The sequence below is a fragment of the Toxotes jaculatrix genome, chromosome 22 (assembly GCF_017976425.1).
Source record: "Toxotes jaculatrix isolate fToxJac2 chromosome 22, fToxJac2.pri, whole genome shotgun sequence".
Taxonomy (NCBI): domain Eukaryota; kingdom Metazoa; phylum Chordata; class Actinopteri; family Toxotidae; genus Toxotes; species Toxotes jaculatrix.
The window spans coordinates 1,134,207-1,156,430 of NC_054415.1; the positions used below are offsets into that span (position 1 = coordinate 1,134,207).

Sequence of the window (22,224 nt, forward strand, 5' to 3'; positions counted from 1 at the left end):
AGCGGAAAAAATCACCTATAAAAGAAATATCATTAAGTTATATTCAGCAATATATTATATTTTGGTACGTAATTTATTCTTTTATTCTTTTTTTTTTAATTAAACGTTTTCATATTAATTATACAAAGTCAACATTCTGGAATAACATAAAATGTATTAATAGTACATGCATTTGTACTAAGTAATAGTGTACTCCACTATACGCTTTATTACTTGTCTATTTATACTTGTCTATGTAATTTTTACAATTATCATGTCAATCTCATATATATACTTATACATATACTTTTTTTTTTACAGATTTAAAATAAGTTTTATAGGCCCTGTTGTTTGTTGTATTTGTAAAAGTTCTGATTTAATTCCCAGTGAAGTTTACTTGTCAAAGTATATATACATTTTCCAATAGTAAATTATTTTAGCTGTAAAATGTCCCTCCCAATACATATAGGATAAAAAAAATGTATGTATGTGTTTTTGTGTGAGATGACACATGGAATCAAGTCGTTCCAGCAGGTCTTCATCTTTATTGTTGCTCAGTAGTCGTCCATACAAAGGGGGGGTGGAGGAGAGCAGTGGAGCCCGACAGGACAAACACCAGGAACGTCATGCTACCAAAGTATTAAATTTGTACAAAAATACTTTACAACATCCCTGTTCCTTTAAAGAAAAATACAGTTTGGTTGGTTGGTGAAGCTACATGGAAACTAATCTGACCCACTATTTCAAATGGCAGTGCAATGCATGTGTGTGTTTGTGTATGTGTGTGTGTCTGTGAGTGTGTCTGTGTGTGTGGGTGGATGTCTTGCTGAGGTGAATCACTAGAGTGCAAATCCCTGCAATGTAACACACACGCGCGCACGCACACGAGCGTGCACACACACACACATACATACATACACACACACACACACACCAACACAGTGTGTATGGCTTTAGATCTCACTTGTCAAACCTCCCTGAAGCCACGCCCCTCAGCTCTGTTGCTTCTTTCAGTTGGTGGAACAGTTTGTCTTGGCTGGCATGGCTGTTGCTATGGTAACTGGTTGGCTTTTGAGCTCAGTTTTGAGTAATTTTCATCCTAAAATGACGATAGATTGCTGTATACTAACTACGAGCTGTGTGAACCAGTTGTTAGCTGTGTACTAATCGAATATTACCTATGTCTTAGCTGCGTTTCGAGGTTGTTGCTACCCACTGACTAGCTGTGTTTGCCCTGTGTTAGCAGTGCACTAGACAAAGACTTGCTGTGATAGCCCTGTGTTACAACTATACTTGTTTGCTATGTGTTACCTCTGTTCTGGGCATGTGCTAACCATGTGCTTGTTGCAGTGTTAGCCCTGTGCTGCTAACAAATGTCTGTGTTTGCCATGTGTTAGCAATGTGCTAACATATGGCAACACATGACCTGGGGGTGAGGTCCACGTTAGCTAAGCTGTAATCAAATATTAGCCATGACCAACAAGTATTAGCTCTGTGTTAAGCTTGTTTTAGGCCTGTGCTGACAACTATCTAGTTGAGTTATTCAGGTGTTAGCCGTGCTTTATCTGTAAATATCTTGTAAATTTACAAAGTGTAGCCCTGCATTAGCTGAGTGTGCTGACCATATACTACGTTATCCAGGTGTTCGCTCTGTTCTAATCATGTGCTAACACACCACTCTGTTGGCCAGGTGTTAACTCTGTGTTAGCTGTGTGCTACTCAAATATTAGCTGTGTTTGGCAGATGATAGCCCTGTGTTAACCTTGTGTTAGGTGCTAACCACATCCTGGCTATGTTAACCAGGTGATGGCCCTAGGCTAGTCATATACTAACACGTTGGTTTGATGTTAGCCTTGTATTAACTGTGTACTAACCATATATTAGCCATTTTAGCGTGTGCTAACCTTACATTTGCTATGTTTAGCAGATGGTGAAGTGATAAACACAGCTAATGTTAGCCCTGTGCTAAATTCGCATAAACCCTATGATAACCACATTAGGCTAATATCTGACATATGCTATTACTGTGCTTCAGATTCAAAATGTCACTGTAAACAAAGTTTGGGACAGAGTACAACAGCCAGTCACAGCTATCCACACAGAAACAGCCAATCACAGCTATCCACACAGAAACAGCCAATCATAGTTTTCTTATTCAAAACACACAGGTCAGGGAGGGTTTCTACAGGCCGTTGGAGCTAAGGGAGGGTTCTGATTGGCCAGTTTAAATAGTGAGTTCAGACTGAGGTGAGAGCAGGAAGATCTTGACCTCACTCCAGAGAACGCACACACACACACACACACACACACACACACACGCACACACACACAGGTATTTACTGTCACAGGTTTCCTGTTCAAACAGGACTTTTTTTCTCGTGTAACTTTGTTGTTTTTGTGGTTATGAGGTGAAGGTTTTCAGGGTTTGATGGTCTGGATGTGAACAGCGATGCGACTGAACCATTTTTTAATCTATTTTACATCTTTTTAGGTTCAGTTGCCATGGAAACAAACAAACAAACAGAAAACTGACAACAGTCAATCAAAAAACACACAGATCGATTAGCATAATAGATCACTGTTACTTGGGGGTGGGGGAAGTCTGGGTTGGGGGCATGCTTGGCTTTATCCTGGGAGCTGATTGGTTTGTTTGTGTGTCGAGCAGAACCAATCACAGACAGGCAGGGAAGCGCTTGTTTTCTGATTGGTTCCAGCCAATCAGCTGAATCTCTCAGAACTGCCATCTGTCTCTCATCCTGGCTGCCTACTGGTCAAGGGGGCGGGAGGGGGGGGCAAAGCCAAGACGAGGAGTTGAGGTGGGAGGGGCTTAACTGGCCTTGTGTTTAACGCACACACTTACACATACACATACATACACACACATACACACAGTGTGGCCAGTCCAACAGGTGTAAACAGTAGAAAAAAATTCTTATTGAACTGCTCGGTGTCATCATCATCTTCATCATATCTGCAGCTCATTCATGGCACAGAACTAAAATCTTAACAGTAAACCCCTCTGTCTGTCTGTCTGTCCATTTTATTGGGGATGCTCCGATCAGTACCAGCTGATAATTACTTAATTTTTTTGATTGTAAAATTCACCTAATTAAGAAAACATTTGTTGCTGCTACATCCATCATGGCTGCCAGCTCTTCCACACTACAACTCGTTCAACTGGTTACTGTTTGAACATTTTTTGACATTATTAATCTGATACGACGCCTTAGTCTCGATACTGCTACTACAAAAACCCAGTCTAAGATTTGCATAATTTTTGTTCCCCCAACTGAATGGTTTCGTTCAATCTAAGCCTCAACCATGCTGCCTTCAGGGACCTTAATTGGTGACAGGTTTGGTGGATATGAACAGATAAGGCCTTAAGAATTCTTTTCTGTTTATGCCATTAAAAGAAGCTCCAGGGTATTAGTAACCCAGTGACATCTGGCGGTTTGCAGCCATTCGAGACCAAAAGGCCAAAAATAATGTACTCATTTTAGTTTTGATCCCTAAGAAAAGCCTGCGAAGCCTGGGTCTTAACAGTTATTCTTGATCAGGTACTGTTTTGTGTGGCTTGGCCATCATGTGGTTTGCACCAAAACTTTCTGAAGTGTCAGCACAAGCTCTGACAAATGGATCAAAACAGTACAAAGACAAGCAAAAGGCCTTGAGTCCAGTGAACATTTCTTGATCCAAATAGTGGACAGTAGTTGTGGATCCCACCCTTTTCGATTCTAATCCTAATCTGACCTACATTAAACCCTGCCTAACACCAACCACATCTGACTTAAAACTCAGTCATTTTCTACAATATGCTTATACTTTACCATCTCAGCACTTGCACTTTACCATAATAATCTTTAATCCTGTGCCTAAACCAAACCTTCTGGCCCAATCACAGTGGTTCTGCCATGAAACCCCCGGTGGGAACCATACCTTTTTGGTATTTGCCACACAGCTTCCACCAGCTGTGCAAGATAAAGGAGCAGCATTAAGGCGTCAGTATGCCTCAAACAAAGTGCTTTACAGATTGTTGAACAGCATCTGCAGCGTTGTTGGTAATTCCCTTTCCATCAATGCTGAGTGCGACTATTCTGAACAGCTATAAATATTTTTGCCTTTAGTAGGACGACACTCTACTTGGCCTTTGTTATGGAAAGACCGGATGGACCAGACTGCTCAGAGGTTGAGGAGTTGCTTATTATCTTTAAAGCGAGTAGCAGCATAATATACTATTTTTACCAGTGATTTGGGCTTGGAGAATATAAAGGGTACATTTTTGACGTAAATCAAAGTGCTGGGTTTTAAAGGGTTTCTCATGCAAGAGCTTCCTCCTGTAAAAAGGTTTGAGAAAAGAAACCAGTCAGTGATCTGCACTGGTTTGGATGATCCCAATGACGTCAGCCTTAGACACCCTGATCGGAGCATCCCTTGTCTCCTTGGCAACCTGCCTGTCCATCAGCTACTTCTGGATTCTGGACAGAGTCTTATCAGTCTTTGTGCTGCTGTGGTTCTTGGCCAGTACAACCAGAAGCCATGTTTCTGGTTCTAGTAAGACGAGACAGGCTAGGAGCCACGGTTCTGGACTCACTGAAGCAGCAGTCTTGGCTCTGGCTTAGTATGGTGATTCTGTGACCACCAAGACCATGAACAAGAACCATGTCTTGGACCAGTAAGACCACTGGCTGTGGCTCTGGCTTCAGTAGGACCAGTACCTATGGTCCTGTGACCCCAAGACCATGGGCCAGAGCCATGTCTCGGAACAGGTAAGACCTCTGGCTTTGTTTGAACCAGTAGCCATGATTCTGTTACTACCAAGACTGGGACCCATGTGTCTTTCACCATTAAGAGCATTGGCCATGCCTCTAGTTTCAGTAGGACAAACAGCCCTAGTTCTAGGCTTGTAGAACCAGTAGCCATTGATCTTAGACCAGTAAGACCTTTGGCTGTGGTTCTGGCTTTCAGTAAAACCAATGGCCATGGATCTGGGCTAGTAGAACCAACGAGACCAGTAGGTCTGGCTGTGGTACCAGTAGGGTCAGTAGTCATAGTTCTGGTTCCAGGAACATCAGTAGTACCAGTTTGCAGGACTGGTTCAGGTGAAAAGGTGAGGAGTTGCTCCAGTCCATCAGTGTGCTTTCAGGCTGCTTTAGCAGTTCAAGGGTCAAACTTTAGTGGTCAAAGGTCAAAGTTCATCCAGAGGGTGTATGTAGCACCATGAGGGTCCACTCTGAAACTGAGTTTGGATGGGTCTAAAGCAGTTTGATTTGTATTGTTCTCCACATTGACCTCTCTGTTCCAGTCTGGTTAGAACCAGTTTAAACCAGTTTGATCCAGTTTTTGTCTGCTATGAGGAGCTATTATTCACCTGCCCCATCCCAAGCCCTGCCCCCAGCCCATCTCCAGGTTGGCTCCACTTGATTGGACCACCATCATCAGCTTGGCCAACAGAAAGGTCCGACAGTCCCAGCTCGCTGCCGATTGGCTGAGGGGAGTGGCTGATGTTGGTAGTGCCATCAGTGTGATTGGCCAGCAGAGAAGAGGAGGTAGGGCTTCGGCTGATGACGAGATCCAAGCGATTTGGAGACTCTGCGATCAGAGGAACGACGAGGCAGCAGTCAAAGTCCCTAGTCCTCACGTGGTTAATCTGAAAGACAGAAAAAGAACATGGTTAATCCAGAGACAAAGTGTGGTGATGGACTTTTTCAGAGGCTTTATCTTTTTTTATCAGCCAGGTTTTTGTACCTGTAGTATTCGGTCGAAGGCTCGCAGGCCGCCCCTCTCTGCTGGGCCTCCCAGCCGGATGTTGTTAACGTAGACACCACGGTCCAACAAACCGTCAGACACACTGAAACCAAAGTCCTCCAGGTCTGAGGCCTTCTCTAGAGTCAGCTACAAATACAGACACACACTCTGTTAGGGATCACAACCTGTCAACTAACATTTCTGTCACAGTGTAGTGTGGTGTCAGCTGTCACCTTATGGAGTTCCACTGGGTTCTGGTTTAGGATCTCATTGACTTCCTGCCTCATCTTCCTCATGGCAAAGGCTCGGCGTTGGGGGTCAGAGGGCAAGGTGTTTGACCTAGGGGTCACCTGGGAAAGTTCAAAGAATCTTTCTTAAAAATGTCAAAGACACAAACACAAACTTTCAAGACAAGTGTAAAAGTCCAGGTGAGACCTACCTGTGGTCGGGAGCTGCTGCGTTCCTGGAAACTTGCCTGGCGTCCCAGAGTGCTGCGCAGTGGGGTGGGGTCGTGGTTCAGACTGAGGGTGGAGCCCGACATGATGGTTGCCTGGAGACAGCCAATCAGAGAAAGCCAATAAAACAAAACCATCCAATCGGAAGACAGCTGGTTAAAAACACATCGATCCAAAAAAACATGGAGATTAAAAGTAACCCGGGTGTACAACCTTTGACCCCAGCTAGCATGATCACAGGACAGGTTTCTACTGACAGGATGGACAAAGAGATTCTATTGTTGCCTCTTCTGATAGGATCTTCTGTTGCTCTGTGACAGGTTCTGTTGTTGTTTCTGACTGTATTCGCAGAACCTTCAGTACAAGATCTATTGACAGGATCTACTTATAGGATCCATTATTTCTATTCACTAGAAATTGAAGCAAAGTTCTTGCTTCTGTGATAATCTACTGCTGTTCATACTTCTTAGTTCTACTGAAAGTTTTATTGAGGATCTACTGCTGTTTTATTGAACAGCAGTTTTCAGAAACTGTTCCTATTGACATAATCTGCTCTCGTTTCTTCTCAGATTCTACCTGTTCTTCTTCATGTTGGATGACAGTACGCCCACTCCTCAGCCAATCAGAATCAAGGACTCACATGTCACATGCATGACTGACATTTCTGCTTCATGGCGGCCAAAAACAAACTACCCATCAGGCCTTGCACAAGCTCTCCCAGCATGCCTTGCTCAAACTGCCATGCCCGGTGCAACATGACTCTGCCACGTGATTGGTCAGAAGCTGGGTGATGTCACTAAGATGTCACAATAACGTCACCATGGTCTGTAGCTTGCTGCTGGGGTGCGGTTAGAGTCACATTCAAAAACAGCTAACATGTCAGATGTTTGACAACGCTAGAAGTCCAGTTACAGAGGAGAGAGGAGAGGACAGGAGGAGAGTTAGTAGTGGGAGGAAGGAGGATACCAGAGCGAGGAGGTGCGTCTCCTTTCCAGACTCCTGGAAGAGAAGGAGTCATTTCTCTTTTCAGCTCAGTCACTAAAATTTACTGCTGCATTTCCAGAGAAGGTAAAAACATGTATTTCTTTCAGCAAGAGAGGAATGTAAATACTACTATCACCACTACTACTGCTGCTGACACTGCACAGGGCTGGACAATAATTCAGTATCGTGAACATTTGATCATACTGTGTTGTAACAAGCAAACAGTAAATTAGAAACTCAGTTTTTTATTTTACACATAACGTTTTTTTTGCAATACAACCCGTGGAACTCAATGTAGTTTTGCACATATATTGATACTACTCACCTCCAGCTCTCTGAGGATGCCACTCTGGCCGCAGGTCTCCAGATCCTCCAGAGCCTGAGACCAGAAGTTCTCCTCCTGGTCCGGTTCTGTCCCATCATGCCCCACAGTGAACCTGGAGGAACAGGTGAACAGTCGGCCAATCAGAGAGAAGAACAGCCTGACAGGTTAACACACTGAGGAGGCTGGTGAAGGACGGGTCATGCTGGTGAGAGAGTGTTTTTACGACGGGTGGGGTGAGGGGGCATGTGCAGTGACAAACATACACCTCCACCAGGTGTATGTGTCACCAGGTGAGGGCTTCAGCTGGAGGTCAGAAGGGTGACAGAGAACTGTGGGGGGGTCACAGGTCAAAGGTCAGTGTGGTACCTGCTGTCAGTGATTAGACCGCTGGGCAGGTTACAGGCTCTGCAGACAGAGACACACTGCTGTTACTGCTGTTAGCTCCCCGCTAGCAACCACCAGTGATTTGAATAAGGAACGCTAATAGGCTAATGTCATGTGTGAAAAGCGGCTGCAGAATTTAGGGGACAATTTTTTGGGGGGTGGTATGATATGAGGACAAGCTGTTTTTGTCTCTTTAAACTAAAAATCACTCAGAAATATTAGATCCTTCTGAACATCATTGTGTATTTTAACGTGTTATCCAGGCTATTATTTCATTCTTTATACATCAATCAATTTTCTATTCATCTGACATATATTTATCAATAGTCATTTTAAACAGACACTGTATAAACATCTTGTAATTTGTGACCATTTATGTGATTTCCATTTCTTTCCACTCAGAAATTAAAAATCTGTTGCCTGTCTCTCTCTCTGTCTCACCCTCCGAGCGGTGGGCGGTCCCAGTCGTCGTCACTCAGACCCAGATCAGACAGCGGATTGGCTCGCTGGCGAATAGAGGACGATGATTGGCTGTTGGTTGTCTTGGCGTTGCGCCACTCGTGGAAACTGTACGGAGACGACTGAAACGGTGGAGCTGCAAACAAACAGAAATATTTTCTTACTGCAGGCATTAGCTGCTGTATTGACTTACAACTTGTTTCAGCAGTGTTCCCTTTTTTCAGTGAACTGAGTTCAGAGCTTTTTAGAACCTGCAGATTCATGTAGGTGAAGCTCAGCGCTCAGTTTCCTACCTGGCGTGGTGAAGCTGCTGTCCATGTTGGACCCGTCCCAGGACTCCACAGCGCTGTCCACAGATGGCAGCGTGCTGAACGCTCTCTGGCTTGACGGAGGCGCAACCATGATGACAGGCTCCTCCTCCCCGTCCTGGTTCTCCTGACCGAGCCCCGACCCCAGACCTGGACCGATCACGCAGGACTTTGGACTCGACACTGAAGGGAGACAAACGTAAAGTACTTATCAAACCAAAAGTTCCGTTTCGCCTGTTTGTGATAAATAGTGTGAATACGTACGCTCTCCCTGCTTCTTGATCTTCAGAGTGACCGTCTCTCCCGCCTGCTGCAGCAGACTGATGGCTTCACTCAGAGGTTTCCCCTTCAGGCTGCTGCTGTTGATCGCCAGAATACGATCGCCTACGTGGATCGCACCGGTCCTACAACACACACACACACACACACACAAATTGTATCTGCATCACTTATTCATCCCAGTTTGTTCATCAGACTGCAGACTGCACGTATTCACAGCCTTCTTTCTGCAGCCGCTTTGACTTTCTGTTGTTGCTGTAACTGAACTGAACTTCAGGTTTTCTATCACATTAATCATTTCATTAACAGTTCTAATGATGATGCTTCTCATTAGCGTGAACTGCAATCAGCAAAATATCAAACAAAAATAAAAAGTGAAGTTTAACATCAAAGTAAATGAATGATAAAGATCCAGTAAAGTCTGAATGAAGGTATGATAATATTTCTTATTAGCAGCAGAGGGCGACATTCTCCACTTCATCCTCAACACGTCACTGTTTCACTTTATAATTCAAGCCTGGAGTCACAGCTTGTACTTTACAGTAAAATAGAATCAGTGATGTTATAATAATTCTCTGTTACATTCAATGTGTACAACACTTTCAGAACAGACTGAAACACACCTTAAAGTACCTTTACCTGTTATTTAATCTTATAAATGTTGAAACGTGAGTAACATCTGCACCTTATTAAATGATTAATTTTAGAAACAGCTAAAGAAGCTTTAATATGCTGTGATTAAATTAACAGTGTGTTAATGCGGTTACCTCTCTGCCAGCCCCCCCTTGCTCAGTGAGGAGATGATGATGGGGTCGAAGGGCTCCTCGGTGCCTGAGATAGTGATTCCCAGCGGGCCCCCGTACCTCTGCAGCTCCACCGTGTAGATGATGCTGCCAGACACCTCCTGTTCATCTGAAACGTTCAATAAAGTTTCATTCTAATGACGTCAGATTATGTTCAAGGTGTCATCCAAGATGAATGGTCACTGAGCAGATTCCAGGGAAACTTAAAGTTTATCAAGGTCCTTGATCTAAAACATGAAGCGTATTTCTCTCCTCACACGTTTCTCATGACTTCCCTCAGCTGCTGCTTCAACAGTAAAGATTCTTCTCTGTGAAAAATGTTGGACTTTAGTCTGTTCAGCCTCTAAAAAAATCTCACTGACCTGAATCTAAAAGCAGGTTCAGTTCTAGCCAGTTGCAGTGACATCATGCATAAAAAAGCAAAACGTGTTTCTGTACATGTTCCATGTTCTGCAGTGCATTATGGGACAACAGTGTGCACGTTGGGTCCACTTGTTTTTGTCACTTTAAAACCTGAGAGCTGAGAATCAGTGTGTAGAAGCTGAGACACAGCTGCAGATTGTCAGTCTGAAGTCTCATTAGTGACAATGTTCATTACAACCCACAACATCAGAGACGTGAACAGAGGACACAGCAGATGATGGCTGACGGTTGTTAGTTCTGAGCCAAACTCCCTCAGGAACATTCTGCACTAAAGTAAACGGTGAGAGACGAAACCTGAGTTGTCCTCGTCTTTGCGAATCTTCAGCTTGACGAGCTCCTCACACTGCTGGAGGATCTGGACTGCTTCCTCCATCGAGCAGTTCTCCACCCGGATGTTATCGATGGCCAGCAGCTTGTCTCCGAGCTCCAGTGTCCCCGTCCTAAAAAAAACAGGTTAATTAAACACAAGATGGGCTCTTCTGTCCCGGTTCAAAACCATGTACAGTAAACAGATGCTACCTGCTGCTTCACAAACAGAAGCGCTTTAACTCACATTTTCTGCTTCACACACTCCAAAACACATGACCTATAAACCACACACACACACACACACACACACACACACACACACACACACACACACACACACACACACACACACACACTCCTGGCCTGTTAACCCTGGACCTAATTAACCAGCCAACTACAGACATCTGACCGAGCTTAAACACAGCTGACACTTGTGTTATGCAATGTTTGAGATTCTGTAGAGTAAGTGAGTGTGTGTGTGTGTGTGTGTGTGTGTGTGTGTGTGTGTGTGTGTGTGTGTACCTGTGTGCGACGCTGCCTTTCTTGATGTCAGAGATGATCAGAGGATCACCTGGTTTCCTGTTGGACGGAGCTGCAGACACAGAAAGAAGAGTTCGAACTGAAAACTGTGAATAATTGAACATGTTTGCTCCACTGCTACTAAAGATGAGGATTAAATGTTAAAAAGGAAAATGAAATCAAGGCAGGAAACATAATATTGAATTTTCAAATGTGTATCACAACATGAGGAGGTCCAGGCCTGAATGTTTAATAATCAAATCCCTCATTTAAAATAAAAAATTCATTTCCCAGATTTCTGCACGATGTCAAACCAAACCAGAATTAAAATTCAATAATTTTGTTTGATTTTCATGTTGAAAACAACTTCATTACTGTTAAAACATCCAGAGAATGATTTAAGCTGAGAACCCGACATGTTTCACTGACAAGGTGTCACTGAGATCACATTTTGTCTGCGCTGATGTTTAAGCAGGTGTACACCTGCATGAATAAGCAGGTGTACAGGTGTTCCTAATAAAGTGCTTGGTGAGCAGGTGTTCCTTTTATTTTGTCCACCTTACACACCGTACACACCCGTCTGCTGCTGCACTGTGAAGGAACTGAAGCAGAACCTGAAGCTGTGGCTTCTTTACTCACAGCTGATGGTGATTCCCAGCTCCACCCCTGGTTTCTTCGGGAGCTTCACGTGAAACGTTCCTGAGCTGGGGATGACCGACTCTGAGACAGAAGGAGAGACGCACTCAGCAAACACAGATTTTATTATCTCAGTCACAACGTCCGAAAAATGTGACTGTTAGCCAAATGTTTTCAGGGACTTTAACTCTCTTGACGTCTGTTGTCAGAATGTTTCACAAATCTCTCCAACTACGCTGAAGAACAAATACACCAAAATATTAACACAGCACAATTTACATACAGCACAAACAAACGTTTTGTGGCATATTCTGTTTTCCATTAATATAATTATGAATCCACCAACGAGCTCTGACTGACTCAGTCATTTCTGGGGAGGTGTCCATATACTGGACTGCAGCCTTTGGTGTGATGATGTGAAACCAGTGAAGTGATGGTTAAAAGACAGAAGACAACACAGAGCTGTGTAACTGTGGAAGGTCAGAGAACATATGATGTGGCTGCTGCTTGTGTCGGCTGAGCTGTGAGTTTCCTGTGATTATCATCAGCGATATCTCATTCAGTATCTGCTCCTCTGGATTATTCACTGAGTGACTCATCAGTGTCAACATGTTATGTTGTTTTCAGGCGTAGGCGGTTATTTATAAGAGCTGGAGTATGTTTCATTAACAAAGAGTCTGACAGATTACAGGGAGACGCCAGAGAAGCAGAACTAAACACAGACTGAGTGTAAACCAGCCAAAACGAGAAGAAACACACACCAGACCGTTGGTTGGTCTGTGCATGAGAGCAGGCAACAAAAACTAAGACATAAAACACTGGTTCAACTGTTTTTAATGTCAAAAATAAAACTGTAAAACGGTAACGGCTTTCAACAACATTAAACATCAAATTCATCAGTAAATCTTGTCATTTGCATCATTAAGCGGTTAAAGATAAACTGAGATAAGTAAACTGAAGATGTGTGTGTGTGTGTGTGTGTGTGTGTACCGGCCACGTCGAACTCGATCTCCAGCGTGAGCTGAGCAGTGATGGACGAGTCTCTGAGCAGCTGATTGGTTTCTTCCAGAGTGGAGTCTTCAGTAGGAACTCCATTTATGGACAAAATCCTGTCACCGATCTGCAGGATACCGCACCTGCAAACACACAAACATGGACGACACCTCAGCCACCAACAGTCACTGTGATCGTTTGGTCTGTAACACGTCAGAGAACAGGAAAAGTGTTTGCCTCTCGGCCGGGCTGTCCGGATCGATGTAAGCGATGAGCGGTGGAGAGGACAACGTTTCCGTGGCAAAGACTCCGCCCTGCAGCTGCAGGCCAAACCCCATGATGCCATCGCCTAGCAACGTCACCTCTGTGGTTTCCGTGTGAACAACCTGTCCAGCGAGACCCACGGTGCTGGATGCGAGGGACACTGATGGAGACGGAGAGAGAGTCAGGACCCAGAGATACGGTTTCTGTGATGACTGATCAAGTCTCCCAGTTTCACTGGCAGCAGATTATAGAGCTGCAGCTTAGGTCAGAGGTCAGAGGTCACACTCACATGAGCTCTTGAAGTCCTTCTTCTTGGCCTTCCTCCTCATCAGCGTGCCCCGTGGACTCGTGGGATACATGTTCCTGGGCAGGGTGCTCATATTGAGGGATGAGAGACTATAGGCTGACATGGAGCCAGGAGAGAACGAGTGACTGAGAGCTACAGAGAGAGAGAGAGAGAGAGAGAGAGAGAGAGAGAGAGAGAGAGAGAGAGAGAGAGAGAGAGGGCGGGGGGGGCATGGTGAGTTGAGGTCTCTCATTCAAAATGCAATTTCAGAGAGAGACAGAGAGATGATAGGTGGAAGTATCCCTTTCAAAATAAGAGATCACACTTCATAAAGAGAGAGAGGTGGACGTACGAGGGTTGTTTGTATGGCGGTTGTGCGATCTGGCAGCTGATTGGTCAGGGTGGTACGTGTTGTAGTGGTAGGGAGGGAGGATGGGAGCAGAACCTCCGGTCTCCCAAGGGAGGGGGCGGGGACTACGCTGCACCTTGACTGCACACACACACACACCCACACACACACACCACAGTACCACACACAGAGGAGGGTGTTTAGGTCAAAACAAGAGGAAAGGTCAAAGTTCAGAGGTCAAGGTGCTGCCTGTATCGCAGCTTTATAAAAGATTACATGTTATTTATGTAATCTTTTATATGTACAGTGTGTTAACTATTTAAGATTCTTTCTGATGTTAGTGGTGCGTTCAGGGCCCGGCCTGTGTATGTTTATACCGTGCTGTGGTGCGTTCAGGGCCGGTCGGGCCTGGTGTTGCGGCAGGATCTCCATGCGGACAGTCTGACAGGAGGCAGAGAGCAGCTGAGTGGCTTCAGCCAGAGAACAAAACTCCATCGACTTCCCATCAACAGACAGAATGTGGTCTCCTGCATGAAGAGCACCACACCTACACACACAAACACAAAATACACACACATAACAAAGGTTAGGAACTGTCAGCAGAGCAGCTGATTGGTCAAAGTGTGTGCTCTTGATTGGTTGTTCCCTCTGTGGAACAGTTTGGACGCCTGTGCTCTATATGAACTAGTGTATTTAAGCTTTTCCGGGTCAAAGGTCAGGTACCTGTCTGCTATGCTGGCTGGTTTGACCTTGTCGATGATGATGACCTGCTTGCTGCAGAACATGGAGGTGGACAGAGCCACGCCCAGACTGGAGCCTGTCGCCTTGGCAACTTCCACTAGCAGCGGCCCCGACGCCGTGGCAACTGAGTCTGACAAAAGAAAACAGACGCATAAAGTTTTATTGAAGTACTTTCTACTAACTACTTCAATATCAGCTGTGAACTGTTGGTAGCAGGGCTGCAATGTATAATTATTTATTTAATTATTGATTAAATAAATAAAATTATTTCCTGTCTGGGCTTTTGAACAGAAAATTGAGAATAATGAATTTCAAACAGCGTTTTTCTGTGTCCAAACCCACAGATGTTCAAATTAACAAAAGAAAAGTCTGACGCGGAGACGCTGTGATCATCACATTTGTATTTGAACAATTACACAAATAATCTATGATCAAAATAGTCGCTGATTAAGACAAAGTATTAATGGTTGGAGAATTAACTGACCCATCACAGAGACGTCGTATTCGATGAGCAGTGTAGCTTCCTGCCCGCACTGCTTCAGGATGCTCATGGCCTCTGATAGCGTGCTACCGTGGAGACGAATCCCATCGATGCTGAGCAACCGATCGCCCGGTTTGATGGTTCCTTCTCTGAGAGAGAGAGAGAGAGAGAGAGAGAGAGAAAGAGAGAGAGAGAGAGAGAGAGAGAGAGAGAGTGAGTCTGCAGGATCCTCACAGACTCTACAACCCTCTGAGATTTAAGAACATTTTGAAATCAAAAGAAGTTTGATAAATAGTTTTTATTCTTAAATTTGTGAATAAAAGTGAAGGATTTTACTTTTATCTGTCACCAAAACTTTACTTTTAGAAGACTGATGAATACAAGCCGAGGTCGCTATGTTAACAAAATGTTTCTGTCAGGTGATCAGGAACAACAGGAGGTCATTCACCTGTCGGCCGGTCCACCTGGTCTGATGGTTGTTATGACGATGGGGCGAGACTTGTTCCTGTCTTCATGGGCCCCACCTACAAGACACACAGTCATGTCATGTATTTATATCTATTTATCACACACACACACACACACACACACAGAGCCTTCCTCACCTCTGATGACAAATCCAAAGCTGTTTCCTTCTTTGTGAAGAGTGACTTCCACGTTCTTAAACATGACCCCTGACCCCTGCACCGCTGCAACACATCACAACATCGATACGTCAACATCACCTCTGACCAACTTTAAACTCTCCTTACACCACATTCATGGTGTCTTTTTTTGTTTCAGCATAAACTCAAGTTTAAGGCCGACTTTTCTGGTTTACAGCAGTGGTAGGCAAATAGTGGCCCGTGGGCCAATTATGGTCTTCCAAAACTAACTATCATGACCAGTACTTACAGACGGGCGGCAGCTCGTACTCGACCTCCAGGACGACCCGCTCCCCCACGTTCTTCAGCAGACTGATGATTTCATCGTGTCTGAACTTGGCCAGGTTGATGCCGTTGACAGAGCGGATGTAGTCGCCCACGTTCAGCTGGTCGCTCCTGAACAAACAGTCTGAACGTCAGCGCTAAAACCAGAATCCAGATTATCTTTGTAACAAAACTTTGTAACTGGATGAAGCAAGAAGCAGGAAAACTTTCTTCTCCAGGCTGCAGTTGTTGCCTGCACAGTTGGGCTGTCACTTTTTTAACAAATCAAAACAAACTGCTTTATTCCTGCAGCTTCAGAGTAAAACACCCACAGCTTCATAAAATCCAGAGCTCTGAGCAGATCTCTGCAGCTGACAGCTGATTCTGTGCAGGCATCTCCAGCTATACACCAGCATGTAATTAAACAGAACAAAACCAAAGACGGGACGCAAGAATGAAAACTAAAGTTAAGAATTACTACACAAACAGTGGACACAGCAGATCCTGGGTCAGTCAGGAGCGCTGCAAAAACCCGCAGCTCTGGCGATCACATGATCACGTCTGAAATCTCAGTTTCCATCAGAAAGCGATAAATTGTTCAGCCCTTGTTACCTGGCAGCGATGCCTCCCTGTCGCAGGTTTGAAACCCGGGGTTTCCCATCTTTGTCGATGCCGCCTGACACCGTCAGTCCGAGCGTCGTCCCCTCCTTCTTCATCAGCTCCACCACCGAGCAGCCCCGAAACTCATCTGCATCACAAGGAGAGCACGTGATTGGTCGAATGGTCTTTGTCGCCATAAAATTTGATTCTTTTATTTCTTCACGTTTTACTTGTTCCAGCTCTGCCTCTTTTCTCTGTCTGCACTCTTCAGAGTTTCCTCCTCTGACGATCAGCACAGAGAAATAAAATAATAATCTGGACAAAGAGAGAAGTGAAGTCATCTTCTATTCTGTCGTCCATCTATATTTTATCAGACGCCTGAAATATTTAGCTGCAGGAGAGATGGATAGAGAGAGAGGAAGATATTTCGGTGCAGAGCTGGTACGATGTGATGTGACCAGTCCTCAGGTGATAAAACAGAGAGCAGGACTTTAAAATGAAAATGTTATACATTAATATTAATCAGATGAAGCTTCTCCCTCTTTCATTCAGACAGGATTAAGACGTCTGATATCTGACAGTGACCATCATTGTCTTCTAATTCTGCTTCCTCATCTTCTTCCTCCAAAGAGGCTTTGCAGTGACCTTTTCACCTTTTCTGAAACATCAGCTCTGACTCACAGTCTGAAAAATAAAACCCCCAAAAACTCAGGAAGTTAGAGTTAGATGAACCGGTTTCCTGCCACGACGGGGGAGGAACCTTTGAAAGTGTTACTTCACAAAGCAGCCGTTAACTTTACGCTGAAAGAAGAAGAAGTACAACACAGAGTTTTGTTAAAGCCGCATGATTTCAGATTTTACGATAAATCTTTAATGTCCTCTGAGTCTGCCACTGAGAATCCGTCATCTGAAATTCTACTCTGAGGATGATCAGTGGTGTTTTTTAACTTCTGCTTACATGGGATCCTGGTTTACAAGACCAGTTCCTCTCACTGGTTCTGAAGCTCTCCCAATTCCTATAAGTGACTCAGTTTGTCTTACTAAACGTGGAGCTGTGTTACTTTCTCTATCTGCTTCTGAGGCTCCATCACTTCCTCTAACTGGTTTAAAACCAGTTTCCTAAGATCTAACAGGTCTTAACAGCTCTTCCAGTTCCTTTAATCTGCATGCATCGCTGGAGAAACAGTGAGCTGGAGGGCCCTTCATCATTATAACAGCGATCGAGTATCACTGGCTTTATCTTCATATATTGTTATTGGATGAATCTGTTGCAGGATTCAGATACGAGCTGCAAGTAGGCCACCAGCTCCAGGTGGGAGGAGATAAACTGCGACTGCAAGCATCTTCCTGCAGGTTGCAGAGACAGAAAACATCGGCTAACTCTCTGTTTGTGTGCGCGCTCTATTTTCAGAGCTGTTATCTTCATCTGTGAGCTTCATCAGCTCCGCTGGTGGAATCACAGAGAGAAGAATCAGAAAAATGGAAACGAACAGAGGATACAACCGATCACAGATAACAAAATAAATTAAAATGTGACGTCACAATAAACGTGTGTGAGTGTGTGTTACCTGGTATACTCTGCCTCCTGATGGCCAGCGCTCCATCTGGAGGTCTTGACCCGGCAGAGTGTTTGGTGTACGGCCCCTCATCTGAAACACAAAGCAACACACAACTTGTTATTACACACTGCACACTAACAAACGCACACCGGTAGAGAAGCTCTGCCACCTTCTCTGACTTGTTCCAGGCTCGCACTGTGACCTAACCAGTTCCAGACCTTTACCAGCTCCTAAAACTGGTTCTGACACTGGATCAGATCATCTGAACGGCCTCACAGATTTCAGTATCTACCAGCACAATCTGAGCCCAGATGAAATGTCCCTGACAGGCTCCCGTAATACCTCCATACTCACCATCATCATCAGATGCTGCAGAGCTTCTACTACAAAAATACATGTCAGAGCTAAAATGCTAACTTATTCAAAAAGAGCTAATAGATAAGCTACTGTAGTCCTAGCATTAAAAGCTTCCTGGTATCACTAACCAGTACGTTAGCATGTTAGCTTCAGTGAGCTTCAGTCACGCTGCTTGCTCACGCCCGCCTGCCTCGTCCTGACCAGTCATCAGTCTGGTTCACAGCGTGAAGCTGCTGCAGCTTTTCCTCATGAATAAAGAAACTCCAGTCAGACGGAGGTGACCTCATCAGTACAGTGACCAGTCCCTGTGGAGGACACTGTGGTGTAGCTAAGCCTGGACCAATCGCAGCCATCCGCTGGGAGACCCCCCCGCCCCCGATGGTGTCATCACACAGATGACACCACCAAAGTTTTTTTTTTTTTTTTGCTGAGAGAACCAGCATGATGTGATGTAGATCAGTGTCAGTGTGAGATTTGATCAGATTTGTCTTTTAATTGGATGATGGATTGATTGATTGATTGACTCATCAATTCATTGATTGATTGTCACCTTAATTAACTGGATGAGGGCCACTCTGTGTGGATGCTGGACGGATCTGGAGGTGGGAAATATGTGATGATGACACAAATACAACTCACAATACTCTCAGTTTACAGCTGATAAACAAATCCCAATATCTACACAAACAAAAACAAACAAACAAACATGACATTATCAAAGGCTTGATACAGAAATCAATAAGACGATCTGAGCAGCATAGATCTGTCCTTAAACCAGGACACATTTACTGGTTTAAGTTAAACCTCAGTTAAACCAGGTTCGCAGCAGGTTTAAGTCAAACCTTAAAGACTAAACCACAGGTGCAGTTTAAACCAAACCAAACGGCTGAAGTGATCATGTGACTCTGACCCTGGCGGCTCTGGTATAAACTCGTCCTAAACCTTAAACTGCAGCTGAGGTGACGACAGAGCACCAGCTTCATTTAGTGCAGAGCTGTTCTATTTTAGTCTTTAGTCCGGTTCTATTTTATTTCATTCTACTTAATTCTAATCTTTTCTCTCTTCTGTTTGGTGCCAGCAGCTGAGCTCAGAAACACAATGAGACTGAAGGCACACACACACACACTCACACACACACTCACACACACACAGACACACACTCACACACACCATAGCTAAATGAAGATGAAAGCTGAGCCTCCTCCTCCAGATGTAGGACAGCAGCAGCATCTCTTCCCTTCTCTCTCCATCTACAACACAAACACACACACACACACACACACAAACGTACAGAACATATATAATTGAGCTATAAGTCTTTAAGGAGGTCACACACACTCAGAGATATTAGCCCTCAGTTAACAGTCTAACCAGCGCCACCTACAGCCCAGACAAGTAACAGCAGCAGTAAAAATGTAGGCTTTATTTTCCAGCTGCTTCCCTGGAAACTTTCCTCATTATTTCCTAAAAATGATCTGATAATCCCATTTAAATGTCATCTGCAGTTGTACCTTGGGAAAAATACTAAACAAACTCAACAAACAGACACTCACAGATACAATAACACACCGTAAACTGTGATTGGATCAGTCTGTTTCCTGTCTGCATGTGCATTGGAAAGTTTCCTATTAAATAAAGGAAAAATATTCCAGACTTTAATAACAGATGATAAAGATGTCTTCTGAGTGTAGCTGAGCCCTAACGTACGGCTCTGGGCCAGAGGACGTTCCTCTGCTCAGGTAAATAAAATCACACGGGAGATAACGTAACATAAAGTGAGTAAACATAAACAATATCACACAAAGCAAAAGGAAACTAAAAGCTTCCTCCGACAGCATGAGGAGTTAGCGTCACGTGTACAAACAGCTGTGTGACCTTCAGCAGCAGAGGTCATCTGTAAAAACACACACCACGCTGCTCCATCAACAACACAACAACACAACCACAGCTGCACACACTGAACAGCAAGGTGCTGCTCACAGTCCTGCTGCTCGTACTCATATTCCACTACAGCTCAGAGGGAACATTCTTTACTCCACTACATGTTACATGTATGTGACAGTTGACACTAACGGGTCTGCTGGGCCCAGACCCAGGGGCTCCGGGTCTGAACAGTCAGACAGAGATTCAGAAAGACCACAGAAGAGACAGGACTGTAAAGACACAACCACAAAGAGACAGAAACTTCTCACAGTAAGACACAAATCAAACACAGACCTGATCGATCCATTAACAGTTCTGATTCTTCTGAAACAGGTGACATCAAAAAGTCTGTCACAGCCGTCCAGAGCAGTTTCAATAAGATAAACATGAAACGGAGTGAAGACACTGGAGAGTGGACCTGAACTGGCTGTTTGACATCCGTCCATCTCTCCCCTCTGAACTTCCCCTGTTCGTAAATATTGCTTATTCAGTTTCACTCATTAAAGGTGCGATTGTCTAACGTGTGGTGTGACTCCACTCCTGTTCTCATTGGCTGCTGCAGCCTGAGGCTAAAATATAAAAATATAAAGATCTAATGCTTCTGCCTTAAATGTTCTGATGTGTTCAGATTGATTTGTCAAACCAACAGAGAAATCCACACATATATTCTTATTATAATCACCAGCAGCTGGATCCAGTGAAATTCTGGCATTTTTATTTTAAAAAAATAACAAACGATTAGTTTAGTTTTTAGTATTAGACAGTCATAATAAATACTGTCACTCTGCTGATAATAGGTTTTTAAAATGTGCTTTTCCTTCAGTAAAATTCTAAACACAGGACTTTTACTCGTAAAGGAGCATTTTTATGAGAAATATTAAACCAAAAAACAAACACCTGAAGCTTCAAACTGCACCAGACTTCATGAGAAAAACGATAAAAATATCACAGAAACCTTGACACAGTCTTTCTCTCTCTCTCTCTCTCTCTCTCTCTCTCTGTCTGCCCTCCTTTCTCCTCTATCCTCGCTCTCCCCGGTTAATACACACCATGAATATTACATTCATGAAAATGAGATGCTCTCTCTCTCTGTGCTCACACTCACTCTCAAGGTCTCTCGTCCAAAGCTACCTGCAGCGATCGACTGAATGGATCCATCAGGAGATCATTTTCAACACACTTCTCTCTCTCTCTCTCTCTCTCTCTCTCTCTCTCACACACACACACACACACACACACAGCTGGATTTGGTCATAAACAACCCACTCTCTCTTTTCAATGTCAGCAGTTTAAACCAAATGTCGCTCGACCATGCAAACACACACGTATGTTCCTCATGCAAACACGCTTAGCCCTCCATCACACACACACATCCAGCCTCTCTCTCTCTCTGTCTCCCAGTGTTCTCCTATGTCTCTCTACCTTTGTTCACCCTGCGCAGGATCTGGCAGCGACATTTAAACGACACGGCGATCATCGTGAAGCCGAGCCGAGCGTCACCTCCCCCCCCAGCGCCATGCAGATGCAGCCGCCACAAACTACACCTCCTCCTCCTCCTCCTCCTCCTCTTCCTCTGTGAGCGACTGACTGACTGACGAACGACCTCCTCAAATGGAAACCATCATCGAGGGAGAGAGGGAGCGCTGCAGATGTGAAGCTCCTCCATAAAATGAGGCAGCGGAGGAGGAGGGAGGGAAGGGGGGGAGGGGGTGGCAGAGTCTGCGCAGATGGGAGAATGGGGGGGGGGGGGGGGGGGGGGGGTGAGGCAGAGGGAGGAGGGAGGCTGCTGTGTCTCTCAGATGGTTTGTAATGTGTTTCTGTGCAGCTGGATGGATGGATGATGGATGGATGGATGGATGGATGGATGGATGATGGATGGATGATGGATGGATGGATGGATGGAAAAAGCATCTCAACGAAGGAAGTGGAAATAAATGGAGGGAGCTATTGAATAAAGATGGAGGGATGAATGAAAGGACTAAATGAAGAGGAAGAAGGAGGAAAGAAGTAAGAAAGAAAATGGGTAAGGAGAGTAAAAAAGGATGGAGGGAAAGTAAGAAAGAAAGAAATATAGTAGGAAAAGGAGCAAAGAAGCAAAGGAAGGAAGGAAAAGATGGAGTGAACAGGAAAAGTAATGTGAGTGAAAGAAACTGAA

At 44.5% G+C, this 22,224-nt stretch overlaps 1 protein-coding gene across 1 annotated transcript; it reads right to left on the reverse strand.

Annotated features, from left to right (window-relative positions):
- Window positions 1-516: 516 nt before the first annotated feature.
- Window positions 517-21,620, reverse strand: grip1 (glutamate receptor interacting protein 1). The gene is made up of 26 exons (XM_041030416.1): window positions 21,492-21,620; window positions 17,799-17,879; window positions 16,243-16,378; window positions 15,617-15,762; window positions 15,328-15,411; window positions 15,171-15,246; window positions 14,726-14,871; window positions 14,224-14,371; window positions 13,878-14,047; window positions 13,504-13,641; window positions 13,155-13,304; window positions 12,839-13,025; window positions 12,599-12,744; window positions 11,612-11,692; window positions 10,976-11,045; window positions 10,439-10,584; window positions 9,686-9,830; window positions 8,904-9,043; window positions 8,625-8,822; window positions 8,314-8,467; window positions 7,855-7,893; window positions 7,489-7,600; window positions 6,164-6,274; window positions 5,958-6,074; window positions 5,725-5,871; window positions 517-5,626 (listed from the first exon to the last, which is right to left on the reverse strand). Exons 1-26 carry the CDS (start codon window positions 21,544-21,546, stop codon window positions 5,327-5,329), a joined length of 3,423 nt encoding a protein of 1,140 aa, XP_040886350.1. The 5' UTR covers window positions 21,547-21,620; the 3' UTR covers window positions 517-5,326.
- Between the last annotated feature and the right edge of the window lie 604 nt (window positions 21,621-22,224).

Coding starts and splice junctions, on each gene's coding strand:
- grip1 (XM_041030416.1), bottom strand. CDS start 21,546: ATGATCGCCGTGTCGTTTAAATGTCGCTGCCAGATCCTGCGCAGGGTG. Junction 17,880..21,491: donor CCTGCGCAGGGTGAACAAAG/GTAGAGAGACAT, acceptor TTTGTGTTTCAG/ATGAGGGGCCGTACACCAAA. Junction 13,642..13,877: donor CCTGAACGCACCACAGCACG/GTATAAACATAC, acceptor GTGTGTGTGCAG/TCAAGGTGCAGCGTAGTCCC.